The sequence below is a fragment of the Leucoraja erinacea genome, chromosome 6 (genome assembly GCF_028641065.1).
Source record: "Leucoraja erinacea ecotype New England chromosome 6, Leri_hhj_1, whole genome shotgun sequence".
NCBI lineage: Eukaryota > Metazoa > Chordata > Chondrichthyes > Rajiformes > Rajidae > Leucoraja > Leucoraja erinaceus.
In genome coordinates, this window is record NC_073382.1 from 58,724,987 (window position 1) to 58,748,842 (window position 23,856).

The 23,856-nt window shown below is 42.1% G+C and overlaps 1 protein-coding gene across 1 annotated transcript in view; it reads left to right on the plus strand.

Moving 5' to 3' along the window:
- The first annotated feature begins 313 nt into the window (after positions 1–313).
- Positions 314–23,856, plus strand: part of LOC129698197 (E3 ubiquitin-protein ligase RNF149-like) — a 31,251-nt gene continuing 7,708 nt past the window's right edge. The window contains 4 exon segments of the mRNA XM_055637158.1: positions 314–857; positions 1,845–2,101; positions 17,962–18,212; positions 21,286–21,369. Of these exon segments, the coding sequence (XP_055493133.1) occupies positions 664–857; positions 1,845–2,101; positions 17,962–18,212; positions 21,286–21,369 (786 nt within the window). The 5' untranslated portion in view covers positions 314–663.

The following is a 23,856-nucleotide window of genomic DNA, read 5'->3' on the forward strand; positions in this document are numbered from 1 at the left end:
CCTCGCCGTGAAAGATTGTCTGCACTATTTTACATCATGGAAACATTCTTCTAGCTGTGGGGAACATCGTGTAATTCTGAACATTTCTTCCACAGTTGCTTTGAAGACCAGAGCAGAGAGATGCATGCATTTCTTTGCCAGCCTGGGAGCGGTGTTTAGGGTTAAATTGCAGATGCATGCAGCAGTTATCGCTGCAACCCCCACCCAGTGTCACTCCTCTCCTGATCTGCTACTGACGTCAGGCCAGCCAGCGAGTATCAACATCAACGCTGACAAAGTGGAGCAGGTAGAGTGAGCAGGAAGGGACTGGGGATCGGCGGCAGCAGGCGGGCGGGCGGAGAGCGCAATGCAACCGAGCCGGCGGTGAACTCGGGGTTTGCGGCGAGCAGCGGTGCGTGCAGAGCGGAGACAGAGACGGAGTCTGTCCGGGGCTTTGCAGCACAGACTACAGACTGACAGACGAGAGACTGGGACAGATCAGGCCCCAGCCGACCCAGCAGTGGACCGATTACTGTAGAGCCGGGGGAGTGAGTGCTGCCAGGGCCGGGGTCCCCGCTGCACGGACGCACCGCACCGCAACTTGAAGCACTCGGCTGCACCGACTTGTCCGCTCCGCTCCGCTCCGCTGCCCGGGGCAGGGGCCAGGGGACGGGGGACGGGGCGATGCGACGCCCGGCCGCTGCACCGGGCTCCTGGCTGCGGCCCCGCTCTCAGTGGCTCGTCCTCCCCCTCCTCGTCCTCTCCCTCCTGCGGCCGGCGGCCGGCGCCAGGGTCGAGTGGTTCACGGCCTTCGTCAGCACGGCTTACCTGGACCCCGACTCCAATGTTACAGTGTCGGCCAACAGCGAGAGCGGCAGGTAGGTTGGGGAGGAGATGGGGGGGGACAGGGAAGGGGGTTTGGGGGGAGGGCAGGGAGGGGGGACACTGGGGGGGGACACTGGGGGAGGGGGACTGGTTGAGGGGGAGACACTGGGGCAGGAGTGGGAAGAGTGGGCACTGGTTGGGATTAGGAGGGTATGGGAGTGCCCCTATGAGGCAAAGGGAATGGCATGTGGGAAGTTGAACTGGGTCTGGGGATGGAGAGACTGGGTAGTTGGGGGATAGGTCAGGATTGGGGGAAAGAGTGACATCTGGAAGGGGGGGGAGGTGAAGAGGGGTGGTGGACTAGGGACATTGGGAATTGGAAGAGGGGTGGGACACTGGGGTGGTTGAAAGGGATTGGTAGAGAGGGGAAGGCCACCCTGTTTGGGAAGAGGACTGGGGGAGCGGGGAGGAATGTCAGGAGCCAGGCTGAGATAGAAGGGAAGGGAAGTGATACCTGGGAGTTGGGCTTGGGGAGAGTAGTCACCAGGCGATTGAAGGAAGGGTTGATGTTGGAGAAGGTTAGGATAATTGATGTGGAGATTAAGAGGCCGGCAGTTGAAGACTGAAGATTAATATGTGGCAGGGAAGATTGAGGAAGGGTTGTGGTAGTCATTTGGGGCTAATAACAGGTGGGAATGTGGTTTCACGTTTCAATGAGATGAAGGGGACACGTTCAGTTGTTGGAGATGGCTGTATGGTGTTCATATAAAGAAGTTGCGGAAGGATAATGAAAGCCTGTGTCGGGAAGAATGAGAAGGCATGGGAGAGGAATAGAGAATGGGAAGTATTGAGAGGGAGGAAAACTTGAAATAACTGAAAAGGGGAGAAGGAGATGAGAATTTTTATAGATCAATGGATGGAAGAAGGAAACAGTGGGAGTTAGAATTTAAGAGGACATTAATTTTCAAGGAGGAAGAAAATGACATGAAATTAAACCAGTCTTGAGAGATAATTAAGGTTTGTTATTTTTGCCCTTCCAGGTATGGTGATAGTTCTCCCAAAGGTAGCGTTCAAGGAGTGATTGGGATACCTAAGAACGCTAGGGACCAGTTGGGATGTGATGCCAACACAGAATATTTTATCCCAAGATCAGGGGAACCGTGGATAGCTCTGGCAGCAAGGGGAAATTGTACATTCAAGGAAAAGATTTTAAATGCTGCAAAGAAAATGGCAATTGCGGTTGTGATTTACAATTTTCTCGGGACTGGCAATACAACAGTCACCATGAACCACATTGGTAAGTTCTGGCAAACCATCATTATTTGTGGAAATTATAAAGTATACATGACTAATCTTTTCAAATTACAAATTAGTCATTTTGAAAATTGAAAAAAGCATGTCTTAACTGTTAATGCAGTGGTGCAGATTTGTTATCAAAGGAATTTAGATAATTGAACATCATGTTGCCACTAGAAATGATTTGCTTTTGTTGGTAGCATGAGTAATTATATGTCAGCGACTGGAACTGTTAAAACCTAACAATTAGGCTGTTGAAAATCGCTAGAATTTTCATCACTGATGTTGAAAAGCTTTAAATTGTTTGTTCAATTTGCAGATCTATTGTTCTATTTAAAGATCAGATGTTTTCTAACAAATGAAAGATCAAAATAGATGTCCATTCCTTGAATTAAACGGGGAATGTTTACTTTAGAACAAAATAATCAGTTCATGGCACTTTTGGGTTATAGTGTATTTAAATGTTTTTTTCCTTTTTATTCCGACAATAACATAAGATCATAAGACATAGGAGCAGAATTAGGCCATTTGGCATATTGAGACTGCTCAGCTATTTGATCATGGCTGATCTATTTTTCCTTCTCGGCTCCTGTCTTCTCCTGTCTTCGTAACCTTTGACGTTATGTAATCAACGGGTGGCACACTGGAGCACCAGTTGGCACTGTTGATCAACAGCTCCACAACCCATTTTGATCCACACCATGGTACCATCTGTGGGGAGTTTGCACATTCTCCTTGTGACCACATAGTTTCCCCCAGGTTTTCTAGTTCTTCCCTCACTCCAAAAACACACAGGTGGATATGTGGGCAAACGTGCATCCGCCAAGTTACACAAGTGTAAGGGAAGGCAGGAGATTTGGGGAAGGGGATGGGTAGTGAGGGAGTTGATGGTTGCATGAGAGAAAATATGTTGAGATTGTGGAATATGAGAGAGATATGTGGAAATTGGAGACTGGGACTGATGAGAATCCTCTGAGTTTAGAGATACAGCGTAGAAACAGGCCCTTTGGCCCACCGAGTCCGTGCCGACTAGCGATCCCTGTAAACTAGCTCTATCCTACACACTAGGGACAATTTACAATATTTACCAAAGCTAATTAATCTACAAACCTGTACATTTTTGGATTGTGGGAGGAAACGGGAGCACCCGGTGGAAAACCTACGCTGTCACATTTTTTGATGTGAGTTGAAAATTGTGTAGAAGCTGGGAGGCAAACTGGGAACAATGGGTAGAGTTTTGGTGAAATATAATCCGGGATATCTCCCACAAATCCGTTCCAGCTCTTAATTTGTGAATTTTGGTTTGTTTAAGTACCTTGGTACCATTAGTAATTTAAATTTGTGTAACATATTTTGTAATAATTTACAATCAACAGTTTCATTTACCAGAATTATTTGAATAACATCTCAGAGTTTTTGCATTGGCAAAGTTTCTATTATTGTATGTAAAGCAGAGAAGATGTCTTCAACGTCTTTGACTAAAAGAGGGGGGGGGGGGGGGGGGGGGAATGACAATTTGTGATTTACAAGCTGAAGGTTTTGAGTTGGGTTCCATTAATATGAAAGTATTATTAAACCTGGAGAAAGCACAATGTAATGTTCCATTGTTAATCTTAGTTTGTGGAAGACCGCTGGAATTTTGAAGCTAATTAATTTGTTGTTGATTGAATGACTTGAGAGGCACTTAAGAGAGATTGTTGCGAGTGGGACATAGAGGAAGTCTCTCTTTCCATTTTTAACATGAAAGTGTAACTTTCAAAGCAAACAATGCCACAAATGTTGTTGAGAGGTAATACAGACCAGATAACACCTCCCACCCACTTCTCAGCTCTTTATGCAAAAAAATTACATGAGGGCAGAAGGCACTTAATTTTAACTTCACAAATCAAACTCTACCATTTAACTGCAATACTCTCAAGACTACATCAGATTAGGTGTTTAAGAACATGTTTGTAGATAAGAAAAAAGGCAGTCTATTTATTCTGCTTAGTGGAATTGTATAATTTGCATGATATAGGAATTTAGAAGAACATTTGGTATTGTGGATTCTGTATCAAGCTTCCAAGATATTTTTTCCCCATTAGATAATCAAGCCAAATTGCAAAATTATCTTGTGCGTATACGTCTCACACAACTTCAGATACATTCCGCAATTACACATTTATTGAATAGCATTTCATCTTTATTCCTCTGTCATTGTATAACTTTCATCTTCATTCTTCCAGTGAGGAGTTTATCTTTTCCATAAACAAATGATTTACAATGTTTCTGCATTAAATACTTGTGGGAATTTCAATGCTTATTAATAATCATGTTTCAGTCTTCAAGGTTTGCATGATCAAAGCAAAATTAATCTCTATATTTTATAGCAATCCTTTCTAATAAGATTTTTTCTTTTAAATTCAAATAAAAAATTATGATGGTAGGCAAAAATGCGGGAGAAACTCAACGGGTGAGTCAGCATCTATGGAGCGAAGGATATAGGATACGTTTCGGGCCAAAACGCTTGCCACTCAGTCTGGCGTTGCCGATTTCCTTCGCTCCATAGATTCTGCCTCACCTGCTGAGTTTCTCCAGTATTTTTGTGTACCTTCGATTTTCCAGCATCTACAGTTCCTTCTTAAACATAAAAATTATGTTGATGGTTTCTTTATTTCTGATGGTTTCTGCTTTTATTGGAACAATGGTCATCAGGCCAGCTAACAGATGAAAAGCATTGATATTTTGAACAATGCCGAAGAAAAAATTGAAAGGAAATGTTAATTTAATGTTGGAAAGATCTCTATCTCCTTATTATAGGAGATAAAAGGTGAGCAGACATATTGAATAACTAGTTTACTTCAGTTTTCACCTGAGCAGTGGTTCAGAGTTAGCACAATCTCTTAGTGACCTTGTGGAGTTGCTCCAGGTGCTCTGGGTTCTTGCCACGCCCCAAAGATTGTATGGGTTGCCTGGTTAGTTAGTCACTGTAAATTGTCCACCGCAAGGCCAAAGGACATGTTTCCATGTTGTATCTATGACTAGATAATGTTTTGAGAATTAAGCAAAGAGAAAAAAAGTGTGAGATTAGCAAGATCTTGCCTTCGTGAAATCTAGCCATGTAAATGTTGTGACTATTTGCTTCCTTTAATCTGCTTCCTCCATAAAAGTTGGCTAAGCCAAAGCTTTGTTCTCCATCTTATGCTGTAGGCTGACTTGTATCCATGCTGTCCTGTTCATTCCCCTTGCACCAGTACTAGCACCACGCAGGAACAATACCACAGAAACAGCCCTTTGGCCCCCTATATATCTGTATCTATCGAAAGCCTCTGTGCCTATGGTATCTGTCTCCATCACTACATCTATCAGTGCTTCAGGCTCCGTGTTTAAGAACAAACTTACCCCACACATCTTCTATAAACTTTGCCCCTCTCACTATAAAGCTCTGGCCTCTAGTCCTTGACATTTCCGCCCTGGTAATAAGGTTCTGACTGTCTACTTTATCTATGCCTCTCATAATTTTGTATACTTCTGGCATGGAGTCGATCTAATCATTGGATCACCTGCAGCATGAGCTAACGTTGATGTATGGGCAAACTAATGACAATGAGAACATTTGACCTCTTGCTCAGGCAAATTTCACAACAAGCCGTCCCACATCCGTGGTGCAATTTCCCATCAGAGAAAGAGGCCCTGTGTTTTGACTGTCAGAAGGTTTATAAAAGAATGTCAAAAACAATACAGAATATGCTGAATGGCTTTATCAATGTTATTTGCACTATTTTTACTTGCAGTTAAATGCCATTTATGAAGCATCTAAGTGCTCAATGGGTTTTGTTTCTTTCTGCTATCCAGTTACAGTATATTTGGTGAATGGTTTGTAATCTTTGCAATTCCTGTGAATAGACATTACGCATTGTGTGTGCATACCTAGCTCTCGTTAAATGTAACCACTTTGTGTGTTTAAAATCTGTTTGTCCTTTTGTTGCCTAATGCTGGTTCAAATCACAACTTTAACCCTCGCTCAGCATCAATGTTTGTAAAATAACCCAATGTATTTCTCACATAATAACTGATCATATGATTATGGAGAATTTACTGATTATAAGGGACTTTTTGTTACTTCTCTATCAGTCTTTAAAATCCTCCACAAAGTTTAATGCAGATTTGGTCCAGATGGTTTGAAGCTTTCAGATTGTCAAGTCAAGTCGAGTTTATTCGTCACATACACATACGAGATGTGCAGTGAAATGAAAAGTGGCAATGCTCGCGGACTTTGTGCAAAAAGACAAACAAACAACCAAACAAACTACAAACAGAATCAAATATTCTTTTACATATTAAATATTGTGGGCGGAAGGAAAAAGGTTCAGTAAAGTTAGTCCCTGGTGAGATAGGAGTTTACAGTCCGAATGGCCTCTGGGAAGAAACTCCTTCTCAACCTCTCCGTTCTCACAGCATGGCAACTGAGGCGTTTGCCTGACCGTAGCAGCTGGAACAGTCCGTTGCAGGGGTGGAAGGGGTCTCTCATGATTGTGGGTGAAAGGGAAGCTCAGCTCAATGCCCAGTGATAGACGTTGGGGTTAGTCCTTGCGGACCCCGAATAAAACAAAGCCTTTATGTTCAGTGTCCTTGAAGTGTGTTTAATATATTCAGATCAAGGCGAGGATCTACTGTGGACCAGTTGAGCCGAAGGGTCTGTTTCCATGCTGTATCTCTGAACTAAACTAAACTGTGCCAATTATTATAAATTGGAGCATTCCAAGAAATATGAAGTTGAAAAATTAACTGTTTTTCTTTCCACAGATGTGCTTGACCTGCTGACAAATTCTAACCTTTTGCTTTTATCCCAGAAATAATGGTACTTCTTTATGGAATATATTGGATACCAAGCAATCCGAACTCTCCTAACCGGAACCATTTTGATTTATCACCATTTGGTTCCTATTATCAAGCCAATGTTTAAACCAGGCACTTGCCGTGAGTAATTACTCAAGGTAGGCAATCAGCCGGCTTAAAATAAATCTTAAACCACGCATGCGCAGATTGTTCTCTCCGTAAAAAATAAAAATAAGTAACAATTCAATTTTCCCAAGGCTTCTAAATCTCCTTCATTTTTTAATTACTGAATGGGTGGGGGATGGAGGATGAAGGCAGGTGGCGAGATGGTGGGAAAAACGGGAGCACACCGGGATGTTGAATCAGTTGTCATCTTATTGAATGACAATAGTAATTCACCTGGGTCATTCAATTGGAGGGAGAGTTCCTTGTGGCACAGCTCGGGTGGCTGTGAGAGGCCGCTGTGCCAGGGGCAAATTAAAGATGCGGGGGTCCCTTGAGGGCAGGAGTGTTAAGGAGCGGGAAACGGAGGGGAAGTCGGAGACCATGTCAGACTGAAGCACACCCCCGGCCACAAAGCGGTCGCAGCGCTCGGAGTGTCGAGCTTACGGACAGCAGAACTGGCCGCCACAACTTTATCCGGGGCCAGGAAGCAGCTCGAAAGGTGGCTGCGACCCACCCCAGGAAATACAGTATTTAAAAACATAAAGCACCAAGAAATGTACTTATCACGTTATCGGTACATGAACTACATTCTTCACTATTTGTTTCCTAAGATACTCTTAAAATAATGACAATCCATATTTGAAAAATCCGCCAAGAAACTCGTGCTGCGCATGCACAGAAGGCTGCTGCGCAAGCGCAGAACTGCAAAGGCAGAATTTCAGCTGCCCCGCTTGAAATTGACGGCTTGAAGCAGCGCTGACGGCACGTGGGCTGCACAGACCTTCAAGGGTTACAAGTGCTGCAGTTGAAAGACACGGAGAATTATGCCTACCTAAGATATCGAGATAGGCATAATTCTCCCTTGCCGTTACTATTTATATTTAATAATTGCCATTTCATAATTTTAGTCACAGTAGGCAGTGCCTACCTTGCCTATCCTGACGGCACGTGCATGGTTTAAGCATGGTGGAAGATAAACACAAAAATGATGAGTAACTCAGGACCAAGAAGGAGTGGGTGACTGCCATTGGTCTGGTTGGTGATAGAATATGTGTTCAGGCTGGGCACCATATTGTAGGATCCCATTGTCAAGTTTCAGAAAAGATTTACGTTAGACAGGACTAGAGGGTATATGGATAGGGTCTCTACAGGTTTGTAGGTACAAAATCATGAGAGAAATATGGGTACCAAGCGCAGGTTGGGGAATGGGACCAAGTGGTTCAGATGTAGGGGGACAAGAATTAATAGGAATCCGGCCGGGGTGTGGGATAGACCAAGTGCCATGGGATAGTTGAGGCCGGACTATCCCTGTTTTCGAAACTGTATCACTCTATGGATAGGACTTGTAGGGATATCAACCAAGCGCAGGCAAGCATAATCTTTAAAAGTATTCCAAAAATGTTGACTTGAAGAATTGACTTCATTTATAATGCCATATCTGTTTACTTGCGTTTGAATATTTTTTGCAATGGTTTAGAAAACATTTCTAAACCATTGTTCCAAGTTCTTTGATATCTATTCAATGGGTGTCACCATCAAGGGCATCATTTATTGCCCTGAAACTGTGGATTGCCAGACCATTTAGGAATCAACTACATTGTGGGTCTGGAATTGCATATGAGCCAGATTGGGCAACATGGTAAATTTTCTCCCATGAAGGACATTAGTGAACAAGAATATTTTTATGACAATCTAGTAGGTTTTCTAAAGAATTGAATTCACATTCCGTAACTGCATGTTGGTAGTTAAGCTATATCCTCTGGATTGTTATTTCAGATTTGAGATTACTAGTATAAAAATGTAATAACTGCCCCATACCCAAAGTAATTTACCTGACATTAATGTTGAACCAGACTCGGATCGTATAGTTTCTGGATATCATCAAAGTAACATGTTCATGATGAAAAGTAATTGGGTAGCCACTTAAATAGAGTGTGGTATTATTTTGAAGATAGATTTAATCAGATTTATTGTGAGGCTTTGAGAACTGGATCAACTTGAGAAGTTGATCCAGGGGAACATGTATTTTGGTATTGTGATGGATGAAAATGTAAGTATATTCTGAAGAAATGTAAGTATATTCCTGAAGTCTGAAGAAGGGTCTCGACCCGAAACGTTGCCTATTTCCATCGCTCCATAGATGCTGCCTCACCCGCTGGGTTTCTCCAGCATTTTTGTCTACCTACAGTATATTCCAAAGCTTTCTTTCCATTTGTTTTATATTGTGAGTTTATTGACTATCAATAAATTGGATTTGCAACCAGTCATTTTATTTTGTAGCAACCAGTTTAGTTAGTCGGCAAAAAAAATAAATCAAACAATATCCGTTTACTGGTCTCATTTTATTTTTAAAAATCGTCTACAACAGAATTCGTGCCACAATGTCCACACATTAAAGCACTGGGATTTCTGCAGTAACATGCAGTGAGAGGTTTAATGACATAATGCAGATTAACTGGCTAAAATCAGCCCTCATTTCCACGAGTTGTATTTAATGTGGGATTTATTTGATATTTTCTATTCCTGCTGGGAATAATGATGTCATTATGAGCAAGCCTTTTCATTGCTGCCTACTCGATAGTCTTTCTCCAGCCTGTTTGGTTATTACTATTTAAAAGGTTCTTCAAAAGGCACTGTTTTTTCTAGAGGGAAACTGTATTTCAGTTCATCAGAAATGGCAAAGATTTCATAAGCATACGATTTTGGACAGGAAGTGGGGATGGTATGAAGGGAGGAAAGAACAAAAGGACAAAGCTGTGATTAATATGGGAGCAGGTGGAATGGAATCTGAAATTGAAAATAGATTCTTGCTTAATTATACAATCAAAACAAGCCCAGGAGACCATCCTAACCCAGATCAACAATGGAATTATATGATCTCTCTACTCGGTTTAGAAACAGGCATGATTTTTGCTTGAAGGAATTAATTGTTCATGCAAACTGAAAACCTGTTCTCAGTTAAGAAGACCCTGTTCGCACTCTTGGCTGATTGTGCCATTTCATGACTTATGACGCCTCCAAACCATGAGGTGCGTTGCACGTTGGGAGGTCGAATGCAAGGGAAAAATATACAATTAACGTCATGATCCTTAACAACCTTGATATACTGAGGGATCTTTTGTTTTAAATCAAAATAAACTTTTTACAGGATAACATATATGTACAAACCAACAACTGTGCAAAAACTCTCCCAACATACTCCGTGGCTATATATACCCTTGGGGTTCAAGTCCATAACTCACTGAAAATGGCAACACGGATAGATGGAGTGGTAAAGAAGGCATATGGTATGCTTGCCTTTACAGGTACCTGTATTGAGTTTAAGAGCCGGAAATTCATGATGCAGATTTATAGGACTTTGGTTAGGCCATATTTGGAGTATTGCATGTTGTTCTGGTTACCTTTGGGAAAAGGTGCAGAGGAAGTTTACCAGAATGATGCCTGGATTAGAGGACATTAGCTACAGGAAGATGTTGGACAGGCTTCGATTGTTTTCTCAATAATGCTGGAGGTTGCAGGGAGACCTGATACAAGTATATAAAATTATGAGAAGCATGGATAGGGTAGACGCCAGAACCTTATTCCCAGGATGGAAAAATCAAATGCGAGAGGGCATTGCTCTAAAGTTGAGAGGGGCAAAATTTAAAAGAGACGTGCAGGACTTGTCACAGAGATAGGAAATGGGACAAGGCAGTGGAAGAACTTGAAAATGAAGAAGACAATTTTGAAATTAAGTGTTTCTGAGCATGAGGATTCAAAACAGAATATGGCTTCAATATTCACCAGAGTTAGTGAGAAGAAATAAAGAATGGAGACAGTGGAAGAGTTGGCGGGGGAGATCCATCTGAATGGTGTTGGTGAACACATAGAGCCTGATATGCTTTGGATATTGTCTATGGGTAATAGGTAGTTGAGGAAGAGTAGAGGCTGAATATGTACCTTAGGGTTTCTCTAGGTGATAGTGTGAGGGTCAGAAGAAAACCAATTGCATAATTAATACCAAAGCAAGGGCACTTTTACCCAGTTTAATGATATTTCAAGGTTTGAAGGAGGATGGTGAAGTTGACCTTAAGACAGCTAAAGTCAAGTAGAATAAAAATTGTCAGTCTTTACTTAAAATAATGAAACGGTCAGTCTTAATTTGATAATGACTGTTTCCAAGCTGCAATTAGGCAATAGGTAGATGTGTTCAAGAACCGGAGAGGAGAGGATTGATTGAGTTTGGGGAGGAGTTTGCATGTTCTCGAGTTTATAGGGGGGGGTGAAAGAATAGTACTCACGGAACAGATACTAGTTAGCAATATTGACTAAAATGGAAACCAGGCAGAAAAATTGTATGTTTGATTGGAATAAAATTGATGAATAGATGATGGTTCTAGAGTTGAGATTAAATCTAGGTAAATAGGAGTTCAAAGTTAAGGCTTGGGAAATATTCAGAACATTAAAGCTGATGGTTATAGAGAAGGAATGGAAGTGTCAGAGAGAGTTAATGAGGTAGTCATCATCTTTGTATCACCAAACTCTGTGAACTTGGATTGGAAGGGACTGGAGGGCGGTTTAAAAAAAAAAGTGATTTATTTGAATATCTTTCAGAACATCCAGATTTATTTGTTTGTTTTTTAACTTTGGACAAATTGTGGAATGGTTTTGTTTACTGGAAAGAAGATACAATTTTAGGTGCGTACATGTTTCTGCAATGCTAATGTGCAATAACGTCAGTTCAGGTCAGTGCTGTTTTCATTTTAAATCTGAGCACCGTCTCTTTACAATTCTACACAAATAACACTTTGAAAAATAGACAATAGACAATGGACAAAAAAGTCTTAAATAGAAACCAAGCACTTTTGGAAAATTAATTTTCCATTATGAATATAACTTCTCTGTTGTATGAGGTGATGGTTATTGCCTTGCTACTAGTTTAACTGATCTGGTGTGTTGCAGTTTATTTCGTTGTTAACCTTGGAATGTAATTTAGGCCACCCTGATGATAGAGAGATGTGCGAGCATGTTAATTCTTTGTGAACACTTGACAGTATTAAGTTAACCTGTACAATTCAGATTGAAGGTTGCTTACATGCGCAATGGGTAAAATGGAGTTGGGAGGAGATGGAAATTAGGAAATCTCCTGAGTGTGTCGCATTAGCCTAGCAGTAGTATCAAACAAGCCAGTGCGTGCAGTTGGGTGCATTATTGCTGCTTAAGGGAGTTATGTTAGCCTGTTGTAAGCTTATTAAAATTATGATCATGTGGGTGGGGCAAACCTACGCTCCTTTAGTTTGCTGCAAAAATGCATTGCTGTTGTCAAATACAAAAATCACTGGCATGTTTGCAGCTCATATCCTGGACTTTGTGTGAGAGAGAGAGAGAGTTGATTTACAGTATTTTGGAACATTAAGATTAGTTTTACTTATTTTTAGTATGTTTTTCCACTAGTGGAAGTTCAAATGCACCATGACTTAGTAAGAACAAAATCAAAACTTCCATATATGTAGCTCCTTTAATGTAGCAAAACATTAGAATGATGGCCAAAATAAAATCAAGCATAGAGTCGTGTTTAGTACATGGGGAAAAAATAGATTGGTTTAGGTTGAGAATTTCACAACCCCCTTTCTTTGCCAGCTGAAAGGGCACGGTTATTTGTTTCACCCATGGGAGGTCCAAGTTGTAAAAGTGTTCCTCTGAGAAGTTACACAAAAATGCTGGGGAAACTCAGCGGGTGCAGCAGCATCTATGGAGCGAAGGAAATAGGCAACGTTTCGGGCCAAAACCCTTCTTATGAGAAGTGTTAGGACATGTCCAACTATATCTGTTACAGATCTCCTCAACTCTTTTGCCTTTATCCAAAAACAAAAGTCAGCAGATCCTACTTGGAAGGACAAAATCACTCCTATCTCTATTTTCTCAAAAGAGATGGCCCAAAGATTCTGCTGCCTGTAATCTGGTTGGCATCTTTGTTAGGACAAGGATCACTTCTCGTACCGTGGTAACAGAGCTCATTGTTGTCTTGCTCTTTGCAAATGGCCTCTTCTGTTAGTTAATCAGTTACAGATGCCTTGTTTGAGAGGGGAAATATTTGTTCAGAGGGGGAGCAACTTGGGTTTACTAGATTTGGCAATGTACTTGTCCTAGTTACCCAAATGGAGAGAATGTCCGATTCAGATTCAGATTCAGATTCAATTTTAATTGTCATTGTCAGTGTACAGTACAGAGACAACAAAATGCATTTAGCATCTCCCTGGAAGAGCGACATAGCAAACGATTTGAATAAATAATAATAAGTGTCCGGGGGGGGGGGGGGGGGGGGGGGGGTGGTGATTGGCAGTCACCGAGGTACGTTGTTGAGTAGAGTGACAGCCGCCGGAAAGAAGCTGTTCCTCGACCTGCTGGTTCGGCAACGGAGAAACCTGTAGCGCCTCCCGGATGGTAGGAGGGTAAACAGTCCATGGTTGGGGTGAGAGCAGTCCTTGGCGATGCTGAGCGCCCTCCGCAGACAGCGCTTGCTTTGGACAGACTCAATGGAGGGGAGCGAGGAACCGGTGATGCGTTGGGCAATTTTCACCACCCTCTGCAATGCCTTCCGGTCGGAGACAGAGCAGTTGCCATACCATACTGTGATGCATTTGCTAAGGATGCTCTCGATGGTGCAGCGGTAGAAGTTCACCAGGATCTGAGGAGACAGATGGACCTTGAATCTAAGAATGTGTAGATTCTTATACGGTTTGATGGAGTAGATTCTGAGGGATGTGATGGACACTGTTTGGATAAAAATCCATCAATATCTTCAAACTGAGGAAACTGAGGGGAATGGAGATGGGATAAACTAATGGAATTGAGATCGAGGGCCCCCCATGACTTTCTAGAATGGCTGAATGAACACGTGGAACCAAATGGCTCCAATTTCAATCCATGTTCTTATTAATCAACTGGAAAGGGCATCAACACATGAAAATAGTGATGCTGGAAGTGTAAAATTAAAACAGAAAACGGAGGAAATCAGCAGTCGGCCTGCATCTATGGGAAGAGAAGCATGGTTAAGATTTTGGGTCAAAGTCCCTTTGTCAGATCTGGAATAGAGACGAAGGAGTAAATCTGCAGCGGAGGGAATGGGATTTCTCTGTTAGGGTGAAACTGGGATGACCATCGGGACAAATTGTAAATGAGCTTTTCTGAACAGTGAGTCAATGTGAGCGGTTATAGAGTAGAAAATAGATGCAAGACTGTGAGATCTGTAAAATGAAGAATAGGAGGATGTACCCAGATGAATAGACTAGTCATGTAGCCTATAGGGGGGTTGCACGCAAGGCCATTGGGTCAAAGGGCGTGACGCATGGAGCAGCTCAATCCATGTGGAGGACATGGCTGCCTCGGCACACACTGTTAAAACACGGAACGAGTACCTTCTTACCTGTTAAAAACCGCCGAAAATTGTAATTTTTTGTGTTTATAAATATTTGTGGGTACTGTCATTGAAAGCGGGACGGTATCAGTATCTTTGCTCTGAACCCGAGCACCAATGTGTAAGCGGCCGAAGGAACGCATCCCTCGAGACAGCCCCCACTCTCCCCCTGGGGTCAGCGCTGTCCGGCCACACCGCCCTCCACCCTGCCTCCGTCTGTGGGCCGCACTGTCACGGGCTGTGGGTCGGCAGCGCCCATACACGGTGCCGGGTGAAGCAGGGCCTGGGGAGCGTGGCCGGGCCGGATGGAGCGGGGCCAGGTGGAGCGGTGCCGAGGGGAGCGGGTCGGGTGAAGCGGGGCCGGCGGGAGCGGGGCCGGATGGAGCGGGGCTGGCGGGAGCGGGGCCGGATGGAGCGGGGCTGGCGGGAGCGGGGCCGGATGGAGCGGGGCTGGCGGGAGCGGGGCCAGGTGGAGCGGTGCTGAGGGGAGCGGGTCGGGTGAAAGCAGGGCTGGCGGGAGCGGGGCCGGATGGAGCGGGGCTGGCGGGAGCGGGGCCGGATGGAGCGGGGCTGGCGGGAGCGGGGCCAGGTGGAGCGGTGCTGAGGGGAGCGGGTCGGGTGAAGCGGGGCTGGCGGGAGCGGGGCCGTGGCTCCAGGCAACGTCAGCGGCTGCAGAGTTGGGGACGGTCTGCTCCCTCCGTCCACCCAGAGTCACCGACAGCGCTGCACCAATACCCCGACCTCTTTCAACCCCCCCACCACCCGACCTCCTCCTCCCACCCCTGGTCACGGGATAGAAGGCGTGCAACCAATCCGGATGCTGGGCCAGAAGAAGTGCCCGCTGTGCTGGCAGCCATAGCAAATGATTAGCTGCAGTTCACCACGTGTACTCCAGTTGCCGTTGCGTGGCAGCAGTACGGGTCACGGGTCGTGACCACGATTGTGTGCAACCTCCCTATTCCCAGAGCGGAAAAAGAGAAAAAAAGGGGGAAAATATCAAAGCAAGCTAATATAACAGATGGATGATTGATCGAGACGGAGAAATCTAGTAACCTGAAAACAGCAGCAAATTGTGGCTAAAGGACACAAATTGCTGCGGTAAGTCAGCGGGTCAGGCAGCATCTCGAGACCATCGATGCGTGACGTTTCGGGTTGGGACCCTTCTTCAGACTCTATTTCAGCAAATTTAGCTCTTTGCTTTTTCAGTGTGAAAGCATTGCACTAGAGGCCATCTTTATTCATGAATGTTTTGGACACAGAGGTGCTAGCATAATTATGTAAGTGTCATGAATGGGAAGATTTCATTCAGTAATGGTATAGGTTCTATGTGACTTTAAGAAACACATTGTTTATGTACTGGAAGCAGCTACAAGATGGTTCGAGGTGCTACTATTATATAATTAATTAACCAGATACTTGGATGTATTCTGGAGATACCCTTAGAGCTATGACTAGTTAACAGTGTGAATACCTTAAAGTGCAATTGAAATAAAATCAATGTTGCAGTTTGCATAATCTCTTAGTGCAAATAGTTTTTAAATGAATAGAAGCCAGCTTTATCTTTTTGAAGTATGTTGCATTTTCCTGAATCTGCTCAATCACCTGAAGGTAGGTATAATATTAATGGAGTATTTCTTCCACAAAAGCTTCAATCGGTGCTTCCTGGAAGAAGAGTCACTGGTTGTAGGCCAAATTTGGGATGATGGTTGGGAATAGCTTTCTTTCCAGTGAACTTTCTTTAGTAGCTAATATCCACAATAAAGGGGAAGCGTTCCTGACATTGGATATACTACCAATTCAATTATATATTTTCCTTGTCCTCCTTGGAAACAGAGTGCAAAGTCTCCTTAAGGTTTGGAGGTTGTTCAAACCCCACAGTCCTTTAACTAAGATTAGTCTTTTGCTGGGAAGCTGCCCATTCCCTGCTCCTCCTTTTCTCCTCCTCCCAGAGAAACATGCTCTTGCACATGCTTTGAAACAAAAATTCAGCCAAGAAAAAACCACAGTTGATTTAAGAAGAACAGATGCAAGAAAGCTAAGCAGGATCAGGCTTCAACGACTGCTGCGCATTTGTGCTCTGCTACTATTAATCTTAATTATAATTTACCAGAGGGATTTTTCATTCCTTCCGTGTCTCAACTACACCATTGTCACCTTCACTAATGTTCAGCTCCGTTATTTTTGTGGTGGATTAGCTGAAAGGAAAGCAGTAGTCTGTCTGCTGCTGCCTCAGAGGAATGCCATGACAACTGAGTAGGTATTCACCCAGCAAGCTGCCAGCTATCTGCAATCTTGTCATCTCCCAACAGTCCTCTGTTGACAACTTTGGAAAGCTGATTTAATTTGCTGATCTTACCCATGTCAAATGAGTAGGGAGGATTTTTAAAGTTCTGCAGGCACGTTGTGTATAGAAAAGCTGGGTGCATAAATTACATTGTATTTCAAAGGATAACTTGTGGAGTTATTGATCGATTGAATAATACAGTATGGAAACAAGTCCATTTGCTCCCAAACCCATGGTTATCATTGATCACACTAGTTCTCACTCTCTCATCCACTCCCTACACACTACAAGCTATTTACAGAGGCCAATTAACCTACAAATCTACATATCTTTGGGATGTGGGAGGAAACCCACGTGGTCATAGAGAAAACGTGCAACCCCCATACAGAAAGCACCCAAGGCCAGGATTGAATCTGGGTTTCTGGCGCTGTCAGGCAGCAGGTCTAACAGCTGCGCCACTGTGCCAGTAAGTCAGCCAGACTATTACAAGGTTGCATATTGGGATTTACCTTTAAAAGGTGATATATTGGGAAATAAATGGACCTATGCATTGTTTTATCGTGGTATATGTTGAGTATTTTATTGTACGTCTTGCAGCACTATTGTGCAATCTTGGACTTAAAGATGACATACAGAGACACACTAGTTGCCACTTCACATTTGCTGTCTCTCCTTGGTGCTCATAGTGGTGCCTTTTAGGCGGCTTATCTCTGAGTGCTCTAAGTTGACATTAAAATCTTTGGGTGCCTCTGCCAGATGTAAAGAAGGGGAAGATTGGGCATAAAATTCACTCACAAAGCAGATAATTACACTTCCACAGCTGTTCTTTTTAATTTTAAGAACATTGTTACATTTCTGCTACATGCTCACTAATTTCCTGCAAAGTAGTTGTTCCATGCTACATGGTGGATGTCCACAGTCATAGCTGGCGGATATGTAGTGAGCAGTTCCTGTTATTTATGACGGGAAGTATCCCACCTCCAAGCCACAGCCCTTTATTTTGCCATGTTATTTGTTCAGAAGTTTGGCACATTAGCAAACGCATTAGCTTTGATGAAAAGCAGGTATATTGTTGTTAACGTTTTTTTCTGTTTTCATCTACGATTCTTTTGTGTTGAGTCAGTATCTTTTATCCTAGTCTCGTCTTATATTTGGATAGTCCCTGCCTCACCATTTATTCTGTTTTCTTTGTTTTCAGGAACTAGAAATGTTGTTGCTATCATGATTGGCAACACAAAGGGTTTGGAAATACTGGAATTAGTGCGTCGAGGTATCCCAGTGATAATGTCCATAACTGTTGGTTCCCGCCATGTGGAGGAGTGGATGAGTTCCCAGTCAGTTGTTTTTGTTATTATCGCTTTCATAACAATGATGATCATCTCCTTAGCATGGCTCATCTTCTACTATATTCAGAGATTTCTATATGCGGGATCGCCGTTTTCAAGCCAGGTAAAGTATTTATGGCTTATAACTAAAAGTGCTTTAAAATTCCTTTTTAATTCACAAAAATATTCCACTTTGGTTTCATTTGGGTATCAGGAGTTATGGGACGAAGGGGTTGAGAGGGATAGGTAGATCAGCCATGATTGAACGGCGGAGTAGACTTGATGGACCGACTGGCCTAATTCTGCTCCGAGAACTTATGAAAATATGTGTTTTAGTAAAGCATAACTCGGGTTAGTGGCACTCCTGGTGATTACTATGCGTTTTCAGATTTTTATTTTTATTGATGTTAAAGAAACCTGGTGTGTTATCTGCTTTTTGTAGATGGTACACATTGAAGCTACATTGCATTGTGATATAGAGGGGTTGAATATTCAGGCAGAGGATTGGGTGCCATTTAACTGAATGTTTACACTTTTCTTTGTTAATTTACTGAGAGTTGGAGTTGAACTTACCTAGATTATGTAGAATGGTTCAACATGTCCTCTACAAAGAAAAGGTTTTGGCACTCAGGAAGTGAAACAGTCCCTGCAGGTTATACAGCCACATACATGTTTTTGTACCTACAGCATTTACGATGTTTGTTTACTTACGTTTTCAATCAAATGTGACCCCACAGTTTAAAGTGTGGAATTGGATGGTAAAACTATTGAATAGCGAGGAGAGAGGGGACTTTTCGTTTCTATTGGAAATGTGCATTGTGATTCAGGAATGCAACTTGCCACTTACCAACCTCGACCTGAATGTTGTCTAGGTCTTGTTCCACATGGGCATGACTGCATCATTATCTGAAGAAATGTGAAAGGAATTAAACATTTTGTCTTCATCATGATATTAAGTCGATTGCTGATGATTCTAAATGAAATGTTGGTCCTTTATTTGATCTTCTAAATCAAGGCATGTGAATGAATTACTATCAGGTCTGTGTCAGTACCAAATGCTGCGAAAATGTGGTGCTTGACAAAAAACAATTTCTGGGGCAGTTTGAGCGATAGCGTGGCTTTCTTTAAATCTACTTCCTACATGCAAACACAGCAATAAAATATGAATATACTTTCTTTTTTGAGAGGGTTTGGCAGGAAGAGCCAATTCTCAACTTTTTTTTTTAAAATATTGAGCATTTTGGTGTATAGCTAACACTAAAATGTTGAATGCCCTGAGATGTTATCCTATCTGGTGTGATTCAGGAGGAATTTTGATATTTGAAGCAAGTAAACTATGTTTAAATAGAGTTATTCCAGATTTAATTAACAGATAAATTTGCAAAAAATATCAAATGTCCGATCAACACTGTGGTCATTGAATAAGATAACTGGTATCTGCAAAATTATAATCCAGAAACAAAGTACTGCAGACACTGGAAATCTAGAATAAAAATAGAAAATGTTAGGGATACTGAGTAGATCAGCAGCATCTTTGGGGAGAAACTGTGTGAAAAATTGTTTTGATTTCTAATATTACCTATTTGTTATGAAAGATGATGGACCAGAAAAGTTAACCCTCTATCTCTGTGCAGAATGTAGAAATAAAGAACTGCATATGTTGGTTTACAAAAATGGACAAAAAGTGCTGGAGTAACTCAGCGAGTCAGGCAGCATCTCTGGAGAACATAGATTGGCAACGTTTCAGGTATGGTCCCGACCTATTTTGTGACAATCAGTCTGAAGAAGGGTCCTGACCCGAAAACGTTGCCTATCTATGTTCTCCAGACAAGCTGCCCTGACCCACTTAGTTACTCTGGCACTTTGTGTCTTGTTATCTCTCTCTCCAGATGCTGCTTGACCTGCTGACCAATGCTATGTTTTTATTTCTGTGATAGTATCTCACCATGGAGATGAACAAGGGAGGAACAATAACACAAAATATACCCCTGGTGAAACTTAAGCAGCAATTCAGAATTGACACTTGAGAGTTCAACCCTGTATGCTCATGGATCGATTGGCAAACAAATGTTGACTTCCTGATTGACTATTCTATTCATGCAAACAGAAAGGTGTTGGGAAGAAGTGGGGTGAAATTGGAGAGTGTCAACCTTCCGATTAAACACAAAACAGAAAATTGTTTTGTGTCCGCTGGACACCATTTGGATTAAACATGTCCCCAGTCGCTGGCTGCAAAACACATTAAATGCATGATAATAATCATTGCGTAACTGCTCTGAATTCATTTATGTTGTCGTTTCCATTGCCTCTATTGATTCGCCAAATCCTGGACTTGGTTATCCTAGTGCCAGCTGCATTCAGAGCACAGTATGCATGTGAAGTGGTCCTGATAAAGACATTAGATGGACTTCCTTTGCACGTCTGGTGCCCAGCATCTGTTTCAGGTGTGACCTAGGCCACGAATATGAAAGATGGCACTTTCTGTTACATTTTGTTGATGTGGCTCTTGTCTTTTTTCAATAAACCCACAAAATAGACATAACTATTTCTAATCAAAGCTGTGTAAAGCTAGCACAATTAACATAGTGGGGTTTTGGTGCAGTATCACAAATTAAAAATTGTCTGACTGCATATCTCCTGTTGTAAAAAAAAATCTAATCTAAGTCGACATAATGGTCATTAAAACCAGCAAGAGCCTCAGCTGGAGAATGCTGAGAAATGTAAACCTGTCAGTTGGGAACTAAAATCGGGCGGTACAGTGGCGCAATTGGTAGTGCTGCTGCCTCACAGCACGAGAGACCCAGGTTTGATCCTGATCTCGGATGTTGCCTGTGTGGAGTTTCCTGGTGACTGCGTAGGTTTCTTCTTGGTGCTAAAGTTTCCTCCCACATCCCAAAAATGTATGGGTTGGTAAGTTAATTGTCCTCTGGAATTTGCCACTAGTGCCTTTAGGAAAAAGTGAAATAGCATAGAACTAGTGTGAATGGGTGATCGATCAGTGGTCTTCATAGAATCTGTAGGCCATAGGGGCCTGTTTTCATGCTGTATCTCTAAACTATTTGGACTTTACAATTACTTGAAATGTAATTTGGGTACAAACTGGTTAATGTGATTAAAGAAATATGATCATTTGTCCAGTAATCATTACTGAAGGTAACAACATTTTTTTTTAAATCAATTTTAATCATTTGCCACAGAACAAAAAAAACAAGAATAACAGGAAAGAAACCAAGAAGGCTATCGACAAACTTCAGCTTCACACTGTCAGGCATGGAGATAGGGTAAGGCATGTTGGGGAGTTTGAGCAGCACCTCACAATCTGTAAGCAGCCAAGGGTTCTGCTAAAATAAGTCTTTTATCAATCTCAGTATATTAATCTGATTATATTGAAACATTAAGGTATTTTAAACATTTTATTTCCTGTACTGTATTTTAATGTTTTCTTTGTTTTAGCTATGTCTCTATCACGGGTTGTGAATAATCCCCTTCTCTGCTGTGGTCGCATGTAATTTATTTTAGTTGATATTATTACTTTGAGATATGGAGGTTATATCTCTATGATTCAGTCTAACATCTTATTGAGAGTAGTGGTGTGTTTTATTGCAAAGCAATGGCTTCAACCCAGAACATTATTATTCATTATGACGTTTCTACGTTCTGATAAACTAAATTCAAGGTTGTCTGAAATAATTGATTGCTTTCTCTCCCATAAAACTTTCTTTCAGTAATTCCCCATGGCACACGTCTTGCCTTCAGTTTAAGGGAGATAGGTTTGACATCTTATTGAATCCTGCTCTCTATTACTAAAGCTGGCCATTATTTTAAAATTTTATATAAATGCAAAGATGGTTTTTCTTCACTATCACCAGCCATCTTCCAACAATTGGTAGACAAGGAACTGCAGATGGTGGTTTACAAAAAAATACACAGTGCTGGACTAACTCAGTGGGCCGAGCAGCCTCTCTGAGGGACATGGATAAGTAATGGGGACCTTTCCTCAGACTGATGAAGAACGGTTCCAATCTAAAACATCGCCAATCCATGTTCTCCAGAGATGCTCTTACCCGCTGAGTTACTCCAGCACTCTGTCCTTTTTCCAGCAATTGGTGAAAGGAGCGGTTATTGTTTCACCAAGGCCAAAACTATCCATTCAGCTGCAACTTCCACTTCCATTTCTTCGACACTGGGCCAAATGTTCCATGCTAGCTTGTCCACAACATCTATCACCTGATTATTTGAATATATTTTGAGCAGATTAATATCGCCCAACTTTTGTTCTTGGGCAAATGTAGGTTTGTATTTTAAATTGTACTATTCTTCTCACCTTGATCCTTTCAGATTTGTTGCTATTGCAAGGTTAAGGATGTTTTGGTTCTTTAACGTAAGAACCAAAACATCCTTAACCTTGTGATCATTGCTCCATCTCTGTGCCTTGAGCATGTTGATGCCCCCCATAGCATGTGTGTCCTTTCCTCAAAGGTGTGTTTAAATCCATTTAATCCAGTTACCACCCAGCAGCAGTGCTGAAACTGCCCATTTTAAATTTGCTTTACTTTCTTTGAAACTGGCTGTGACAAACTATTCTTCTATACTTATTGACCTGTCTGTTTCTTCCATACTCATTTGTCTCTAAAGGCTCATCTATTGTTCACTATTTGTATGTATTGAGTTGCAGCCAAAGAATAGCCAACATTAGTTTCTTCCAATTTTGAATTTGCTACAAGAGTCCCTGAATGATTTCCAATGCCCTCCATAATGTTTGGGACAAAGACCCAGCATTTATTTATTTGCCTCTGTATCCACATTTGGGATTTGTGATTTTAAAAAAAAAATCACATGTGGTTAAAGTACACATTGTCAGATTTTATTAAAGGGTATTTTCGTACATTTTGGTTTCACCATGTAGAAATTACAGCAGTGTTTATACATAGTCCCCCCCCCCCCCCCCCATTTTAGGGCACCATAATGTTTGGCACACATGGCTTCACATGTGTTTTTAATTGCTCAGGTGTGTTTAATTACCTCCTTAATGCAGGTAAAAGAGAGCTCTCAGCACCAAGTCTGTCCTCCAGTCTTTCCATCACCTTTGGAAACTTTTATTGCTGTTTATCAACATGAGGACAAAAGTTGTGACGATGAAAGTCAAAGTAGCCATTATGAGTGAGAAACGAGAATAGAATTGTTAGAGACATCAGCCAAACCTTAGGCTGACCAAAATCAACTGTTTGGAACATCATTGAGAAGAAAGAGAGTACTGGTGAGCTTACTAATCACAAAGGGACTGGCAGGCCAAGGAAACCCCCCACAGCTGATGACAGAAGAATTCTCTCTATAATAAAGAAAAATCCTCAAACACCTGTCCAACAGATCAGAAACACTCTCCAGGGGTCAGGTGTGGATTTGTCAATGACCACTGCCCGCAGAAGATTTCATGAACAGAAATACAGAGGCTACACTGCAAGATGCAAACCACTGGTTAGCCGTAAAAATATGATGGCCAGATTACAGTTTGCCAAGAAGTACTTAAAAGAGCAATCACAGTTCTGGAAAAAGGTCTTGTGGACAGATGAGATGAAGATTAATATATCAGAGTGATGGCAAGAGCAAAGTATGGAGGAGAGAAGGAACTGCCCAAGATCCAAAGCATACCACCTCATCTGTGAAACACGGTGGTGGGGGTGTTATGGCCTGGACATGTATGGCTGCTGAAGGTACTGGCTCACTTATCTTCATTGATGATACAACTGCTGATGGTAGTAGCATAATGA